Genomic DNA, 19,091 nt, shown 5'->3' with positions numbered 1-19,091 from the left:
CACACACACACACACACACACACACACACACACACAGGCATCAACAGTAACAATAAAGGGAACAATAGTGATTAGAGGAGTCATGGATTAGCCTTAATCTGGAGTATCTGTGTTTGTTTAAAGAGTAGATATGCTCATTAAGGAGGAGTTAAAGCAGGGTAGCCCTCCCTGCGTGGTGACACTTCACTCATGGAGGTGTAATCTGCTTGTTGGGGGGGATTATTAAAAGCAATCCAAGTGTGTTTGGGAGGGGCGGGCATGACTAATGATTACGAAGATCACAGAATTACCGGCATAATTACCGGGATGATCTGATGAACAGATGTTGGTGAGCTTCCTCCTGTCATCAGAGCGGCCTCTCACAGCCGAATACAATCACCCCCAAAGCGCTTGTGTTCAAAACGGCCAAACAGAGTCATAAGGATGTTTTTTTGGTGCCAAATTTGTGTGGGAAAAACATTTTTATTGTGCTTTAAGGCAGCAGCAGCAGCAGCAGGAACAGTGCAGAGTGAGACTGAGCCACCAGGTGATGGCAGCATTTCTGCAAGCTTGTTATTCCACACAGGCTTCTGACGCATTTGCTTTAGTCATCCCCCCTCTGTGAGATGGCTGTTTTTCATTCAATAAGAACATTTTGTAAATATGCAGCAAAGTGCAGCAAAAGCATACGGCACTATTATGTCACCAACTAATCTGTGGAGCTTCTTTTTTTGTGCCACATTTTGGAGAAAAGATCCCCCCTGATTTATATCACTGTTCAACTTAAGGATGAGAGAGGGAATAACGAGGCGCTGGATTAAGGAAAAGAAGGGGTCCAAAATGTGTAAGGAAGACCCTTAAGTTGAGAAATAGGCCACAACACTCCTTATATAACAAGTGGAGCGCTGTTTACAGAGAGAGAGTAGATCAAACACATAAAATGGAAATGTGTTTGATAGTGTTTGCTGTTTGTTTTTGTTGCTTGTTACTGTTCTGGTTTTTGTTTTGTTTTTAACTCTGTAAAGCTCTTTGAACTGCTCTTTGAATGAGTGGTGCTTTATAAATAAACTTCCCTTACAGGGAAGCTGTAGAAAAAGGAATGGTTACAATGCAGCATTATGTTGCACTTTTCAAATCCTCATTAATCCAAATGAACTCAATTAGCCTGTGATAGAAGATGCTTCAGTAGATATTTTAAATGATGCACTTTCCAAAGGTATGATTGTTTTTGTCCTCTTTTTTTTTTACAGCCAGCTGTAAAGATTGACTTGTTTTTCAATGGGCTGCTGATAATTTCAGTTTCAACATGAGAGCTGTTTGGAAAGCAGAGTGGGCGGGGCTTTACGCGTATGAATCCTTGAACCAGCCAATGAGAGGGCTAGAATCCGTGTGATGGACAGGCACGGCCCCCCTATGACTCTGTGTTTTATTCTGTTTTTAGAGCAGCAGCGTCACATGTTGTTTTTCTCCAGGATCAGATCAGTCCCTGGTCTGGTCTGGTCCCGCTGCACTGTCTCTTCTCCTGTGGCAGCGGACACAGCTCCTCTGCTATGGAGGCGATTTAAACATATATATATATATATATATAAATATATATATATATATATATATATATATAAAAGCTTTTTAAGTTTCTTTTTTCCAACAACTCTCTCTCTATGAAAGGACTTTTCGTTTCTGGGATTTGAAAAAAGAGATTGAAGAGAGACATGGCAAGTCCTCCAGCGACGGGGGGACACCTGTTATCTAACGGGACGAATGGAGTGAAGAAGTACGGATACCTGAGGAAGCAGAAGCACGGGCACAGGAGGTTCTTCGTGCTGCAGGAGCCCACCGAGAGGTACCCTGCGCGCCTGGAGTATTACGAGAGCGAGAAGAAATGGAGGAACAAGTCCGCCGCCAAACGGGTCATAACTTTGGACTCCTGTCTGTGCGTAAACAAGCGCGCCGACGCCAAACACAAGCACCTCATCGCCCTCTACACCAAGGACGAGTATTTCGCTGTGGCTGCTGACAACGAGCAGGACCAGGAGAGCTGGTTCACTGTGCTGACTGATTTAATAGCAGAGGGGAAAGTGTATGACAGCCCTGCATCCACTTCCTCTCTAGTGGGCTTTGAGGAATCCAGCTATGGACTTATTACTCCTGCAACAGCTGCCTATAAAGAAGTATGGCAGGTCAACTTGAAATCTAAAGGCTTGGGTCAGATAAAGAACCTCACCGGAGTGTACCGGCTGTGTTTGTCCAGCCGAACCATCAGCTTTGTCAAACTGAACTCAGAAACAGCTGCAGTTAGTTTGCAGCTCATGAACATCCGGAGATGTGGGCATTCAGACAGCTTCTTCTTCATAGAAGTGGGCAGGTCGGCGGTCACAGGACCAGGGGAGTTCTGGATGCAGGCGGAGGACTCTGTTGTGGCGCAGAACATCCATGAGACCATCCTGGAGGCGATGAAAGCCATGAAGGAGCTCTCAGAGTTTAGGCCGCGCAGTAAAAGCCAGTCAGCCAGCACTAACCCTATCTCTGTGCCCACAAGACGCAACCTCAACAACCTCCCCCCAAGTCAGACGGGCCTGGTGAGGCGATCCAGAACAGATAGCATGGCTGCAACATCCCCAGGGAGAAAGTTCACATCCTGTCGGATAAGAACGGCCAGTGAGGGGGACGGAAGCGTGACCCGGCCTGTGTCCATGTCCATATCTGTGAACGGAAGTCCCACCAGCCCCAACTCTGGAATCCTCAGCAGGTGCAACACCCTCAGCAGCGGGCGCACCTGCAGGATGCTAGAGTCCTCCTCCAACCTGCATCACAGCCGGTCCATGCCAGTGTCCAACTCCCCTCCAGCTGCCTCCAGCCCCATCAGCATGTCTCCCCGAGGGGGGGCCGGCATCTGCACTCCAGATAAAGCGAGGCGACCCTTCAGCTGCAGCGCCTCCATCTCCGGCTCCCTCAGTGACACTGGTTTCATGCTGTGTGACGACTACAGCTCCAGCCCAGGTGAGCTGAGATTCCTCCCCCTGACCCGCAGCGACACCCCTGACTCTCTGTCCAGCACCCCTCCTTCCCGTGACATCAGCGACCCTTGTGGCTACATGATAATGGAGGGATCCAACGGCAGCAGGTCCGGGCTCAGCTGCGAGGGTCTTGCTTTCGAAAAGGCGTACAGAAAGAGGACGCACTCCCTCACCACGCCACGTCAACAGAGAGTTGTGGCGCCGTTATCATCAGCCTCCCTTGACGAGTACACCCTCATGAGGATGGCCCACAGGCAGAACTCTCACTCTGCCTCGCCTAAAGTGTGCTACCCGGAGGATTATGGAGACATTGAAATCGGTTCATCCAGGAGCTCCTGTAGTAACCTTGGAGACGATGGCTACATGCCAATGACGCCAGGTGTCGCCTCCCAGTCAGTTAAGGTCGACAACTATGTCCCCATGAGCCCTATGTGTGTCTCAGCACCCAAGCAGATAGTGAACCCAAGGGTGCATCCGCAGGCGGCTGCCAGTGGTGGTTACAAGACCAACTCCCCCTGCAGCAGCTCGCTGGAAGACAACGGCTACATGAGAATGTGGTGTGGATCCAAATCAGCTACTGATAGCCCAGACAGGAATGGTGAATACATGAACATGTCACCTGGAAACCCACCTCCACTCCAGACCCCCCCTGACTACTACCTGGGCCTGCTGGCTGGTGAACCTGCGTCAGTTCGGCCGTCTTACCACGCCGGCTCCCTCACGCTGCCTGCAAAACTTCAGGCCTCTAAGAGTGACGAAAGCAACCAGTACGTGTTAATGAGTCCTCAAAGTTTGAGGCAGAGGGCGGGGGAGTCAGACTATTATTCAGTGATGCACCCCAGCCAGACCTCACCGCTGAGCCCCTCAGTCCCCTCCCCAGTGAGGCATGGCCGAGCAGAAAGCCTGCCTTACAGAGGACGGCTGGGCCGACCTAACAGACTATCTCTTGACACCTTGAGGACCCTACCCAGCATGAACGAGCACCCCCTTCCCGGGGAACCTCGCAGCCCCGGTGAGTACATCAACATCGACTTCAGCAGCGCAAGATACTCCCCACCCTCCACTGTGTCCACTGAAAGCAGGTCTTCATCACTCGGATCCAGCGGCGGGGGACCAGGGAGGTCTTCTCTGTCGGACTACATGAACCTAGAACTAGGCTCACACTCACCCAAAGAGGCTGACACACCAGCTGAGCGCTTAGACACGCTACAAGAGTTGTCCATGTGCTCGGAAGAGGATGGTGTGTATCATCTGGACCACGAGACAGGGTCTCAGGGCCTGGGTGGTGATGGGAAAAATGACTACACTGAGATGACTTTTGGGATGACCAGCTCGCCTCCACAACTTGTTCCTCAGAACGCAGCAAGGTATGTGCAACTGCGTGTGTTTGGGAAAGGGGGAGGGGTGGTTCAGTGACAGAATACTTTTATATATTGACTGCTAAAGGGGCTTTGACAAAACATGAAGTATATAAATGCACTTGATCATTTAGCATTTTGTTTCATTTGAAAGATTCGTGTTGTAGTTTGAGGGTCTCTTTTTTAATAGTTCAAGACTGAGAGCTTATTGCTGACTGAATATCCCTCTGTTCTCCAGCAGCCAGATAAGCAGGGAGAGGAGACTCTCTCTGGAGGACCAGGGAGTCCCAAAAAGCATCGGGGTCTTCCTCCTCGGCGCCCCCTCTTCCTCCGCACTGGACCCCGACTGCTCCGCCAAGGTGATCCGCGCCAACCCGCAGGGACGACGACGCCACAGCTCCGAAACATTCTCTGCCACCACCACCGTGACGCCGGTCTTCCCCTCCTTCGCCCGCGGGGACGCAGTCAAGCGGCACAGCTCCGTGGAGAACATCTCGTCCCGGAGCAGCGAGGGCTCCGACGAGGAGTATGGCAGCCCCGTGAACCAGCACCAGAGCTCTGCGGGGTACCCCAACGGACTGAACTACATCGCCTTGAACCTGCTGGACAACAGGGACATGGAGAAATGCGAGAACCTGGCAGGCTTCAAACCGACCAGCAGCTGCAAAGGTGGCATCAATGGATTACACAGCTCGCCATATGTCTGTTTGGGATTCAAGGAGGCTGCAACTACTGCCAAAGGTGAGCGAGGTTGAAGTCAGATGTTTTACAGCTGAATTCTTTCATTCTTCTATTCCTGCAGGTGTTATTGTTTTACAGCAGTGATCAAAGTATTCAAAGTATGTGGGACATAGTTTTTTTGAATGCACCAGAAAACTCAGAGGTTCGGTTTAGCTGCATGAGAAAACAGCTGCACTGGTCGCCAAACATCGGAGACAAACAAAGATGAAAGCAAACTTGCATTTCCTGCAAATCCAAACTAGTTCTGCAGCTTTCAAACAACACAAGTAGATGGTGGTGATTTGACCTCTTTAGCTGCTAGGTTACGGAATATACAGTTTCTGTGACATGAGCAACATATTTCTGCACTTATTCCAGATAAACAAGGGTGTGATTATTAAGCATTAGGAGTGTTTGAAAACAGAGGAGCAGATGGGATCTTTTACTGCGTTCGTTTTATTTTTCTCCAAATCATTCATATTTGGTAAAAGCAACGTTTCCCACAGCATGCGAACGCAGCATGAGGCTGCTATGAAACGTGACCAGGCTGAGAGCTCTGAAGTAAACAAGCACCATGACAGAGCAGGACGCTGCCTCGCTGCTTCTGCTGCTTCTGCTGTCGTGGGCTGCGGACACTAAAAATACTCGAGCAGATTTTAGGATTCCGCCGACGCTTGTTGTGAATGAAAGCTGTTTGTGCAAAATGCAAAAATGAGAGGCCCTAAATGTGAAGCCAACGTTTAATTATAGCCCCTCAAATGACAGCACTATGGCATGTTGTTTGCTGCGATGTTTGTAACACTAAAGGAATGCCTCTGACCTAACAGGTAAGCCCTCCTGTCAGCACTAATGTCACATCAAGCCGAGGGCATTTCCGGCTGTTGTTTTTCAGTTGGGTAAGCTTTAGGATGTGTTGCACATCAATACGACCTCTATAGACCCCTTATTCCCAGCATCCCCTGATCAATACTCTCCCAAAATAACCGACAAAAACAACAAAGCTGTGACGCCGGATTGCAGACGGCAGATTGTTGACAGAACAGCCAAGTTTGACTCCCCGTCCCCCATCGCTGTGAGCTCACATGTGTTTGTGAGCACATAGAAGAAGGTGGGAGCAGGGAGGAGGAGGGGGGGATGGTTCCTACGCTGACATGTGAGGCCCCAAGCACAAGTGGATATGTGTTTGTGTCCTTGTAGGCAGTGAGAGGGAGAGGGGGGGACAACAAAGTGGGCGAGTTGCTATGCGGCCATCAGGTAACTGGATGTCACGGTCCACATTCCTGGCAGAGCGGGGTTTGAAAAGTTGCTGTGAGAGGGGGGCCTGTTTTTGTCCCAGGCTCTGGGCCACTTTGAATAGAAAGTGACTTTTATTTCACCGCAAGGCCTCCATGTGTTGGGAGAGGAGTTCTATCATGTTTCACTTGTAACACATAGAGCAGAGAAATACTTCAAGTAACGTTGATGATCTGGCAAGTTAGAATGAAAACACCATCATCAATGACTTCTTTCTGATGATATCAGTAAGTGGTGGTCATGGGTGATCCTTCCGTATGTGGAAACTAATAACGTGGGCACATTGTTTGTTTTTGTCCAGGCAGAGTGAGCGAACACGTGTCCCGTGTTCCTGCTTTATCGGAGAACAAACATTTTATTCCCGCTTCTTAATCGGGCTGAATCTAAATGAGTAAGGAGAGGGAAGGGAAAGACTAAAGCACATACATGTGGACTCTAGCACGTACGCATGCAGAGCAAGTGAGGGGTGTTTTTCTCTCTCAGGGATCCTTCTTTTTTTTTCTTTTCCAGTGGCGTTGCCTGCATCCGTGAACACTTGGCAGGGATGTGCAGAGAGAGAGAGACGACTGTTTTGTTTTCCAGTGCCGCTTGCCTTGCCTGTTTGTGGGAGAGCGAATGAATGTGTGTGTGTGTAATGGGGCTGCATGGCACGTGCACTCCGCTGCCCTTCTGCCTCATTAGGCTGTTCACTTAGCAGAAGTAAGACAAGCAGAGAGGGGGAGATGGAGCACAGCCTTGTATGCTCAGTAGAAAAAAAGAAGAGGAGGAAGAAGAGGAGGAGGGTGGGTGGGGGTTCAGGCTTTTTAAAGCAACAAACAAACTCATTGGTGTGGCCCCTGTTCGGCCGAGGTGCATTCTGGGAGCGCCGAAGCCCAGGATGGCAGACCTGACGGCTTGTTTGCTGAACACCCCCGCTGCTGTGTGGCGAAGCGGGGTGAAGGAGGTCGAAGTGCTCGTTGAGCGTTTTTGGCGCCAGGCCCAACTAACGGGCGGCTTTGATTTCGTGTTTATCAGGACGCCCCGCTGGGAGCTTGGACCGTGTGCCATCCTGACCCAAAAGCTTGCCAGTTTTTTTTCCAGCCAAACCCCTCCACTGTTTTTTTTTGTTTATCCATTTCCATTTTAGTGTAGCCTCTGGTTCAAGAAGAAGAGTTTGTCAGGATCAAAGAGGTATACCACTTAACCTTCACTGACCCTTGGAATTTAGCGTTGGCCCCCAGACCCTTGTGACAGCCCCCTTTGTGAGGAACATGACTGCACCTCTTCCAGTCAACAAAACCCAAGTTATTAGCTTGTGTGTTTTTCCTCTTTTTGGGTGTTCCACCCAGAGTCAGCTTAGGAGTCTTAATGCCCGGCATCAGGTGTTTGTTTACCTTGTCCTGTCAGCAGAACAGGATCCCATGTGACTCCGAGCTGGTGTTTACCTCCTCCCTGACCCAAGCTGCTTGCCTCCTCTGGTTGCCCTGGCTAGCCGCAGCTCAGCCAGGTGGATGTTCTGTACCAGACTCAGATTAGCCAAGTCAGCCGTCTCTGTTTGTTTTCTCTTGCTTGTCTGATTAATACCGTTATCTGGCGGCGTCAAACAGCTCCTGATGCCTCTGACGACTAAAGGAGCTCTGTCAGATTGTTCTCAGTACATCTTGGCTTATGTTTTGTTAATCATTTCATCTCCAGGCATCATTGTAGGTAGAGGACAGTTGTTCTGGTATGGACCCCAGGATGAGAAATGCCTCCCATGAAGCCTCGCCGGCACTGTTCTTTGTTGTTGCTAGCATAGCAGGAGCTGTTACATTACATTCTTAGCTTTTTTTAATTTAAAATTAACATAGTAACATAGTTCCAGTTAAAATGTTGCAGTGTTAGCCCATGCTCACATTATTTAAGCTAGCTCAAGATTCCCTTAGTGTACTAGTGCCAGGTTTTCTAGCGATGATGGGGCTAATGTAAAGTTAAAACAGGGGCAGTACTGCAGCAGTTACTTAATGATAATGCTAATATGTCTGTTTTCTATCACACTAATATCCGAGGGGTATGCTAGTGTATGCTAATACTGCAGTCAGGGGCCTCAGAATCACTAACAGGATGGAAAAGTGGTATCAGAATACATCTTGGAAAAAGATAAGGGGCTTCAAGGTCCAAAGTGCCCCGCTGTGACACTCCGAGTCCCTCCTGAGTGCTAGTGGCAGATGGTCACTCTCTGGAGGGCAAGTGTGTGAGAGTGTGTGTGTGTTGGTGTGTGTGTTTGGGGGGGCTAAACACCTGCCATGCTGCACTATCCTCACACGCAAACCTTTCTCATTACACCAATTTCCTTGCCTATGCCCACTCTAGCACATAAACACACACATACAACCGTATCCTTCTTCCAAGCAAACATCCCCACCTACTCACTATCCCTCTGCTAATGACAGCCCACCATCTGCCGCACCCACGGGCTGCACAGAGCATGACCATCAGCATCTTGTGTGTGTGTGTGTGTGTAATTTATCGGCCAGATTAGAAGCATTCGTGTCCATCCGCTCAAATCCTGCTTCCTCTTAACGTCATTCAGGCAGTAGTATTTTTGAATGATGTCATCACAGAGAGAGAGGGGAAGTCGGTGGATCGAAAAATGCACCCAGAGCATGTTACGTATAACTGTGTTATTTACATTTCCTGTGCAGTGAGCGAAAGAGGTCTCGCTGCACAGCCATGCATCCCTAACTCGCTCGAGCATGCTCAGTGGGCACTCTGAGGGGAAAGGGAATAGGGGGAGAGATTTGTTGCTGCACGCTTTTTGAGTTTTAAAATGAGAGCTGAATCAACGACATAGAATAAGACATTTATGGCTTTTTATATATTAAAAAAGTAAAATAGTTATAACGTTTGGCTGAAGACTTTGATATTTACATAAGGATACATTAAAACCCCATTTTCTACAGTTGCTGTCACTTGATACAATTTCGCTATTTTGGTCTCCTCCAGTCAAATTTGGTACCTGACCCCTAATATCACCCATCATCCTACTTGTCCAATCTCTTGTTGCAGCACACCTGCACACATGCCCCTAAACACTTTCTTTACACCCTCGCCGACATGCATTGAAGCCGAGCTCTGGCAAACACCACAAAGCAGTGGCAGGAAATCCAGAAATGCCATGTTACTTGATATATAGAGAACAAACATGAACACGTAACACAGCGGGCTCTTGTGTCAGAGTTTCCAGGCTGTGTGTATCTGTGTGTGTGTGTGTCATGGCAAAAGGGAGGAGGGGGGCCAAAGTAGGGCGGGATGTTCCAGACAGGAGAGCTCGCTGCTAGATAACTGCGTGGCCAGCGTTCCCCACATTTAGCCAGCCACGGCTCCAGATGAGATTACAGCCTCTACAGGCGAGATTAGACGGCCAGGGGTAGATCAGCGGTGGTCAGTGGCTTCTCCGCAGACAGCAGCTGGGTAATACGTAACACAAGGTGTGTGCTTTCATACCCTCTGACCTGTCCAAATTGAGCTTGTTGTCCAAATTGAGCGCAAATGCAGATTTCATCAAGAGGAATCTGGGTGGAAATTGGCCACGAGATTATATCTGGGCAGCGCTGAAGACAGTGTTCCCAAACAGTAATATCCTCTCATTCATTGATCCACTTTGTCCCCAGAAACAGTCTGAGCATACAAGGGGATCTGGATATTTTGATATTACATAATATAAGAAATTAAATCCTTAGATTTATCCAAGGATTAAGTGACTTAACATACCTTGTTTATTACACTACCCCTCATTCTTTATATTTCTGCCCTTTATCCGCCTCTCTGTATGTGCATCAAGCATGCATCCGCCACTGTGTCGCAAGCCAGTCCTCCTCTGCTGAGCGTGTGTCCATAGCAACGCGACAGGAGACCCCCAACCCCCATCTCTCTGCATCCTAGATTATGTAATTATTGCCGACCAGGCTTCCTCCCCCCCCCCGGCCTTCCCCCTCGTCTGTGCTCCCGAGCGCTTCCCGGGCAAAACAGCTGGTGTGATAAGAATTGACACATCTAACTAAAGCATGATGGGATGATGGGTTAGGTGGAAGTCCAGGTGTAGCCAGGTTAAACCTCATGATTTAAAAACCTACAAAATATTAAAACTGGAACGCAAAAAGACATAAATGACCAAGTTCTCTTAATGAAACTCCCTGCGTATTAAACGTGTGTACAGCACTCTCTGTTCTTGCTATTCAAGCTGTTTTGCCCACTGTCTCTCCTTGTTATTCTGGGACACAGCCTAATCTGAGTCTGTAAAGGAGTTCACTCTGTACAGTGCAACACACTGTTCTCTCAAACTTCTCATGCCTGCAGTCTGAAAGCCGAGTACTGTACATGCCAGCGTTACTTCTTGGAAAATATTAAGACCACAAAGTGCAGCTTTCTCACTTTTCTTCATTGAAAATGATCGAATGCGGTGAAATGAGCTCTTAAAACTTTCCTACTTCTGTGTACCCTGCCAATAAAACCCTTATTTTAGCTTAGTGGTTCATAGTCATTACATGGTCTAACATTTTATTCAGTTTTATATAAGTATTAAAAATGGATCCCTCCCAATTTCTATTGCTTATGTCCTGATTCGGCTAACTGGCGATGTGCTACAAAAACCGCATAGTGCAGCTTTAAAAATGTAGTAAAGCTTGTTTTTTGTATGAATGACTGTACTACTCTGCTGAAATAACTAATTATTGACACTTCTATTAACACACATTCTCTTTTTGTTATCTCTTTCAGACTGAAGGACTCCTCCACCCTCCGACTTGGCATCTCCACTGAACTGCTGCTCTTAAAAAACAAAGACTCTGCCCTGCCAGTGGGCTCTATGGCCCTAAAAGACTGTTTGGACCCTCAGCGACACTCACACAAATGCATACACACACACTTTGGAAACAAGCAGGTCACCATCTATGCATGTCATGAAATTCGCTGAAGGCGGGACAGGTGGATGCGTGTTGTTTGGTGAATTGGTGCCCCTGTGCTTTCAGGCGGCCATTTCTGCTTTGACCCAAATTTTTTGGCGCAAGCACAGAAGCAAAGATAGTCAAGACGATAACAGAACTCTTAATGGTACCCAGAGACTATTTATTTACTTGAGGGTGGTTTTATAACTGCCTGTGTGAGTGCGAGTGTGTTACAGAGACAAAGTATGACCAACTTGTAGGTCACAAAAATGAAACCTACTACAAAAACGGCCCAGGGAGTGACGATACCAAGGTACACTGACTAAATAACTATATTTAGAATAGATATTTTATTTATTTTTGAAAGAAGAATGTCTGATAAGACCTACCCGATGCCTTAATGTCTATACTGTCCTTATGTTTTCTATGAAATAAGAGATAAATATTCTATTTCAGTATGTCTGTTTGGACCTGCATCTCTATATTGTTATTCTGTTGTGGAAAGTGAGAAGCCTAGCTCAACTTAAAAAATATTTCAGAAATGTACAGTACAGTGGGGCTGCTTGAGATTTGATTTATCGTATTAATATTAAAGTATTTTCTTAATTAATAATTTCTTATTTATTCTAACCTAGTTTATTTTTGTCCAATGAGAGAGCTTGACTTACAGAAATATATTTCTAAATGTCTTTAATTATGCATGTCTTTAGCTGAGACCCCACAACCCCAGGCATCTGAATGCACTGTACCTCCCACAGTTCCTAAGCCTGAAACCTCACACACTCCTACCTTCAAACCTGCGGTCTGCTCTAAGCTTAATGTGGGCCACCCTGCTGTGATATCATTGGAGGGTACATCTGTCCAGTTTAGTGGTGGAGCCGGCGGTAAATGTCGAGGTTGAGGCACAGTTGAGACAGGTTTTTTTTTTGGGCTGAAGGGTGGGGGGGGGTTGCAGCAGAGAGAAATAGTATGGGGAGAGAGCCCAAGAGAGACATCTGGAGCCATCATGGAGGTTCACTGGAAAACCAGCTGTGTAGAAACATAGCTGAATCCCAGACAGCATAAAAACTGACCCAGCCAGCCGTACAGATTTAAGTTACAGTACAAGCTGAAGCAAAAAGAGCCAGTAACTGTGATCGCTAATTAACTAAATGCTAAAGTACTGAAGTACAGATGAGTCATCAAGTCAGTAAAATTGGAACTACCTAATATTTGCTAGTTGTAGCTACCAATACACACCAGCTGATATTAATGAAGTTGTAAGAAGAGCGATTCTAGTATTATTTATTCTTTTAGAAGTTACTAAGCGTCTTCAAAGCTAGCTTGCGTACATTTTGCACAACAGTAGACACTGTGGCCACAAGAGGAGAAACGAAATGATACCAAATGATTAAATGTTGTGGAAGTTAAGAATTTAGAAAGTAAGATCATCAGTTAGTGGTCTTACTAAGGCTGCTTCATTATATCAGAAGAAAGTCAAACATTTTTCATTCCTGGAGAATTGTCGTCAACTTTTATCGGGCTTTGAACCTCCAAAATGGCCGCCAGATGTTTCGTTCCCATTTTCCGACTTCCTGACTTTCTTGGTCTTTGTTATCCACTGTGCCGACTCCACATGGCTCACGACCCCTTTAGTGTACAGTAGATTGTAAAACTTTGAAACCATGTCTGAATGTATCGCTGAGCTCGCGAGAACACCACGATAAACACAACGTGGGGGGAACGGTTTTCACGGAGTCGTAGAATATTGGAGCTGAACCACGAGAGGTTGTGGTATCTATTTATCTTCAGAGTCTTGAATGTGTATATTGTGTACATAAGAGAGTTTAACTAAAAGAAATCTATTGAGAATACATAGAGAACTTAGATTTTACCTATGTTGCGATGATATTCCTGTGTAAAGACTTTGGCTACAGATTTTTAAAAAGGGGGCGGGGTTTTGCTTTGGGCTTGTACAGTGTATTGTATGCTTTTCTCCCTCACAGTCTCTGACTATATGAAAAAATACTCTGTCTATTTTATTATAGAGATCTCTTTGCCTTGTCGACACACTTTACCTAATGGCATATGCAATAGTGACATGAATACAATCTAGTTTACAACCGTGGAACCAAATGTAACATTGCATTCATGATTCTTTTGTTCTTTTCGTGTCGAGCAGAAGCTGCTTTTTGCTCCTTGTACATTTCTCTTTCTGCCAAGTGTTTCGTTTTTGTCGTTTGGAACTTTGTTCTTAACACTTCTCAAAGCGCTTTCCCCCATTTCTGTGTCCATGGACGGACTCTTCTTTTACAGATTGATCTTGGTATGGCTCAGTCTGAATGTGTCATTGTCTTCCATTGTACATAGTTTAACATACTGTTTATTGTGATGCTCACAAGAGATGATTATAATGATTTATAAATTCTGGTAGTCGAGTATTGCTTTTGTCTGTATTGATTATGGATAGCAACAAAATAAATGAATTTATTTAAAGAGGTACACCTTTGCCTTCATCTTCTTATTTCCACAAAGTATGCAACAAGTACAATTTTACTTAACATTGCCCACATTTTTGCTAAAATTGCACTTTTAAGTGAATAAACATAAAAAATATGTACACATGGTCAACTAATAAACAACAAGGTGACAACTTCTGGAGCCATAAACTGCAGTTCCCCAAATGTCCACTTGAGGCTGGTCCCAAAAGTCCAAGAGACCCCATTAACACCTATGTTAAAAATGCCCATTACAGAACAAATAAGTATGCTTTAACATGCTGATAAGCCCATTTCTCAGTCTATATATGGGGTGATTTTTTCATAACTCATTCATTATAAAGTTATTAAGGCATAATTTGGGGTGTGGCCAAGGCTGGCATATTGCAGCCTTATGTTAGCCAGTAGGTTAAAAACCCTCACAACTTTCGGCTCCCTGCCTCTTGCTAGGTCCAGTAAAAGTTAGGTTGAAAACTTAGCTTCAGAAGCAAACAGGGGATGTCACTGAGAGTGGGTCCATGTTTTCACAGTCTATGGGAACATCTAAGCACCAAAAATCTAACAATAAGAAGGGAAAACAACTTTGCCTTAGTACCAGTTGTATAAAATAAAAGCTAAATATACAGAAAGCTATATTTAAATATGTTGTGTACATGATCCTAAAACTAGCTTAAAAATCAACTGACAAATGTTGTGATATATATTATATGACTAATAATACACATAAAGAGACTCCAATCTCCCGCATCCTGCCTTTATCCTCCTTAATGAACCCCTTGAATCTCATCCGTCTGGCACAATGTCTAATAGCTTCCCGCCTGTGTCACAAAGAGGAGGATATCCGACCTCCTTCCCGTGGAGAGTGAGGAGCTGAACTTTCCGGCCGACACTTTCTCTCTCTGTAAGTGTTTTTATTTCAGTCGCAGGCCAAGTCAGGAAACTCATACCGAGCCAATGACTTCCTGCCAAGCCACGCGTCTCCAGAAACCGCTGTGTCGTCAGAGTCCAGAGGCCAGCAGGTTCAATGTATGAAGTAAACAACCCACTTCACCTGTTTGTATATTCCACACTGTCAGACATGAGGAGCTGTCAGTGCCACACATGAACTATGTTCTTCTTTACCACGCAGTTATCACATATTCATTATAAGATAAAGGAAATGTCTTATCTTTATCAGTAATTTAACAAGTTTTTCTAGTCCTTTAAGTGGTGAATGAATATTTGGGGATTTATATGGCTAGTTTATTTGTGCACACACTGTCTTACACATGCAGAGTAAGATATGACTGATATCAAATCCATGTTTGTGGGATATGAATGAAACTTTAGCTAGAGAAAGCTATACAAAAACAGAAGCATTGAAGCTAACCATTTCTGTGTTCTTTGACAATAATTAGCTGAAGTGAGTTGCACCCTTTAAGCTAACGACTATTAAAAGCTAGCTTAAGTGATATCAACCATTTCCCCATTTTTTGGCGAGTGCTAACCTTGTGCGCAAAACTGTTAGCATTGTGTGGTGCAGTAGCTAGCAATTCAGAGTCCCCTCAGTGTTAGCAATTTGTTACTTACTATATGATTTGTACTTATTTAACTTCAGTGTTAGCATGAGACCACTCAGAAATGTATTTGTCGTACTGCAATATATTTCGGCTTCACTTTGGGGGGCTGGCATGTCGTCGAGCTTTTTTTATTAAGTCTGACTAATACATGATAAGTCATTTGGGGTAAGGCCAGCATGAGGCAGAAAAACAAAAGGGTGGCGGGGGCAGAGTCATGGGATGAGGAATGGCGGGAACATAGGGTTCACTTTAGGGCAGGTGGAGGGGGAGGAGCCAAAAACACAAAGGAGTTAGATGGCAACAGAAACACACGAAATGTGAGGGAAGGATTTCTCCGACATTTTGAGAGGGAGAAATATTTCGGCTACCATAACTTTTGTTTGCCCCCTTCAACACCAAACATGAAATACTCTCAGATAACAATGTGATTATGATACAGCTGTGACCCTTTAATATTCTTCACGAGCATCACTTTGACTCTCCAGGACAGACGAAAACACAATGAGCCACCGAGGGCACACCTCTAGCTGTCGTGTATTAATTAGCAGTATGACAGTGTCAGTGGGGCTTTGCTCTGCTGCCAGGCAGAAATCAGCCTTACATAAGAAGCCACCACGAAGCCACCAGGAGGGACACAATGTTCCTCGCCCCTCTCTGCACTGACTGTCTGTCCTAGAGAAAAAAAAAAACACAACTTCCTTTTCTTGCTTTAACAAAATCTGCATGGGCACATTTCTGCTCCGAAGGCAAACCACCGAAGAGAGAGAGACACAAAAAAAAGCACTTTGTTGAAGGATGCTTTTGTTTTTTCTTCGTCCACGTGAAAGATGGCTCGCTAAAGAAAGTGTGTCAGGGTAGTGAATTTCTCAAGCTGGTGCGACTACAGTTAAGGGGTTCCTAAAATACAGTTTACAGGAAGCTCCTTTGAAGTGATTCCTTGTGTGTTTGTCTATCTGGTCTATTCCTGGATGCCCTCAATTATTCCCAAATTTAGAATCACAGTCAAAATCACATGCTTGGATACACACGCAGGCGAGCAGGAAAGAATTCATCACAGCTGAGGTACCAAGGCCACGGAATCTGTATTCGGAGGCTTGATTTTCTTAGACTTGCAGGGTTTGAAATTCATGAATCACCTAATTATATTTGACATCAAGTTGCATGCTTTACTTTGAATAGGCGGTCATGTAAAGACAGACACGTTAGCTTAATTAGCAGCCTTAAGAGGATTTGTTAATTTGATAAGGCACACTGGCACAAGCAAAAAACTGCAAGGCGTCAGAATATTTGGGCGCGAAATCAATCATTTTGAGGAAATCATTCATGTAGTCGGCTAAATAAACAGGTCATCTGCGCTCACGAAAGTGGTGCAGCAGCAGCAGCATTTGGAGCTCAACCCATGACCCAATCCTGATTCGTTCGTGTCTTGACCTGCGGAGAGCGGAACTAGAAATAATCATGTGAAAATGAGCTTTAAAGACCCGTACAGTATGGACCCGCTGCTCCCACTTTACTGTACATTAGAAGAGAATGCGTGGTATGCACTGTAGATTAGGGTCTTAAAGAGGGCGAATAGCTGCTCCTTTTCGGCAACCCCGTCCACCCCTGAGCTCCAGTGGGCCTCCCTGCCAGCTTGCTGCCGTGCTGCGCTGCTCCTCTTGAGGGGATTGGGAGTCGCTGGCCCCATTATTTCTCCCTGAATCAGCCTAAGGAGGGTTTCAGGCGGGCTCATTGAACTTCCCCGCACAGCAGCGGGGCAGAGCTGTGACCCACTTTCGAAAGCCAGCTCTGGCTCTCCACTGAGAGACACACAGCACTCGTGATCCCACACGAAAACATAACATACTGACATATTTTTAGAAATTGCATACTATATGAAATAATAACACTCCCGTTTTTGTTTTTTATAACATCAATAATGCCATATATGGAATAAGGTCTACAGCATTTATGCTAACGTAGTTTTAAATTGGCTAATCATGACTTAGCGTACATGAGATGAATACACTTTGACATTTTTATTAACCAGCTATTACCTAAAATGTTATACTAGATGAAAAACTCATTATTCTATTTATAAATAAAGAAGCTAAGTGATGTGTATGATCATAGCACTCCTTGTGATGCTTTTAAGTACCTTAAAGAGACAGTAGCTGAAGTGACGCTTTCAACTGTGTTACAAAGAAGGTTGTTAAGTGTAACGGTACAAAGTCATGTGACAACAGTGTGAAAGAAATACATTTCTTTTCACAGACAGAAACCTTGAGTGCAACCAGACTGATTGGTGGACAGCGATCTGCCATGACCATAAAGGCGTGCACTCTCTTTAGGTCTTTTACTTTGAGTGACATGAATTCAACATGTCAATAAGTCCTGATGCCTTCTCATCTTTTATAAGCCTTCACTGCTACAAGCTCGCTGAGTCAAAAACTGCCTCAAGGCAAAAATCTGGATGCCTTCCTTCGTATCTCAACATTTTTCATTTTGATTTGTGATTTTTGCACAGTGCCAATAATGAGTTTCTGTCTTAATATTTCCTGGTATTTCAGAAAAGAGAGTCAAGAGAGAAAACACGGCACGTTTTTGTATGCGTGGGAGTCTGTGCACGCATGTGAGTTTGTGTGTATGTGTGTGTCAATGGAAACCTCAAGTCTCTGCAGCTCTGTATCTCTTAGTCCATGACATTCACACTCCACGTGTTTGAACAGCATGTGGAGCCCAGGGCCCGCCCACTGCTCACAAACACTCCTGCTGCTGTTTACCACGCTGGCAGTGGATTGGAAGACTCCAGCCTGCCGGTCCACATGCCGTCTTATCAGCCGACTCTCTTTCACAGCTCGTAAACATGTTTTGCAAAGGAAATTTTCAGGGAAAACAATGTTGTAAAAGAGACAAACATAAGTCAGGGCATATTTTTGTTTCCCTGATGAGCCAGTAATATCTAGCAAGCTTATACTAGCTGAAGTATTTAGCACTGTATGCCACTTAACTTTATTTGAGTCAGCTATAAAACAGATCTCTATCTTTGTGACCTCTGAGATGGGTCTCTCCGATGCTATCCTGCTTCTGTTTATTGAAAAACATGAGGTGTAATGATTAGAATTTAAAATTCTGAGAGGTAATGCAAGTTCAGGGAAAGAGTCAACATTTTTGGAAGAGAAAAGAAAGCAATGAAGTGAGAAAAAGGGTCAAAAGCTGTTTCCATCCATAAGGGCCTGTGTCCTCTAACAGCTTATTTTCTTTTGCAGCCTATTTTCTATACAAAACAAATGCAATTTAGCATTTTCAGCTCTAAGCATCCTGACTGCAACAATATCCTCAGAATCAGTGGTTTTGACTTGCTGCACTCACAGCACACTAAGTTGAAAATGCCGGATTTGAGCAACACTACGGCGCTTGCTTGTCACTTATCTATCACCAACTACCAACCGATCCAAATCAAGAAGGGGCGGGACTTCTGATATCAACTTTTTTAACATTTACAGAGGTCCATACAGAGGAGAAATCGGCCACACTCATGTTTTCAAGGGTACAGTATCCAAGTACAGAGCTCAATTCTTTAAACGTTTACACTTCCTGTTTGTTTTTCTTTGTGAAATTCCATTGAACAAAAGCAAATATGAAGTACACAGAACACAACTGTCACTAACAACAGAAGCGAAAGTGCTCTGGGAAAACTTTCACCACCTGGGACCAGTAAGTGCAGGTGGGAAGCACTCTCAAATTGGGGGCCAAGGCAAAAACCCCAGTCTGTGGACATAGGCCCTAATTCTGCAAAGTGGTATTT

At 45.2% G+C, this 19,091-nt stretch overlaps 2 protein-coding genes across 4 annotated transcripts in view; one reads left to right on the top strand and one right to left on the bottom strand.

Annotated features, from left to right (window-relative positions):
• acp2 (acid phosphatase 2, lysosomal) overlaps positions 1–19,091 on the bottom strand; it is a 100,172-nt gene that overhangs the window by 10,773 nt on the left and 70,308 nt on the right. The window lies entirely within an intron of this gene.
• On the top strand, positions 1,355–13,749 carry irs2a (insulin receptor substrate 2a). 2 transcript variants are annotated; one of them, XM_034677938.1, is made up of 3 exons: positions 1,355–4,360; positions 4,593–5,092; positions 11,102–13,749. In XM_034677938.1, the coding sequence occupies exons 1-3, from the start codon at positions 1,689–1,691 to the stop codon at positions 11,104–11,106; spliced, it is 3,177 nt and encodes a 1,058-aa protein (XP_034533829.1). In that variant the 5' UTR covers positions 1,355–1,688; the 3' UTR covers positions 11,107–13,749. The 2 variants fall into 2 exon arrangements, with proteins under 2 accessions (XP_034533829.1, XP_034533828.1); XM_034677937.1 differs by having other exon boundaries at positions 1,359–4,360; positions 4,590–5,092.

Source organism: Notolabrus celidotus, chromosome 24 (genome assembly GCF_009762535.1).
Source record: "Notolabrus celidotus isolate fNotCel1 chromosome 24, fNotCel1.pri, whole genome shotgun sequence".
Lineage (NCBI taxonomy): Eukaryota > Metazoa > Chordata > Actinopteri > Labriformes > Labridae > Notolabrus > Notolabrus celidotus.
Note: the sequence above shows the minus strand (reverse complement) of the source record. Positions and strands in the feature narration are given on the sequence as shown.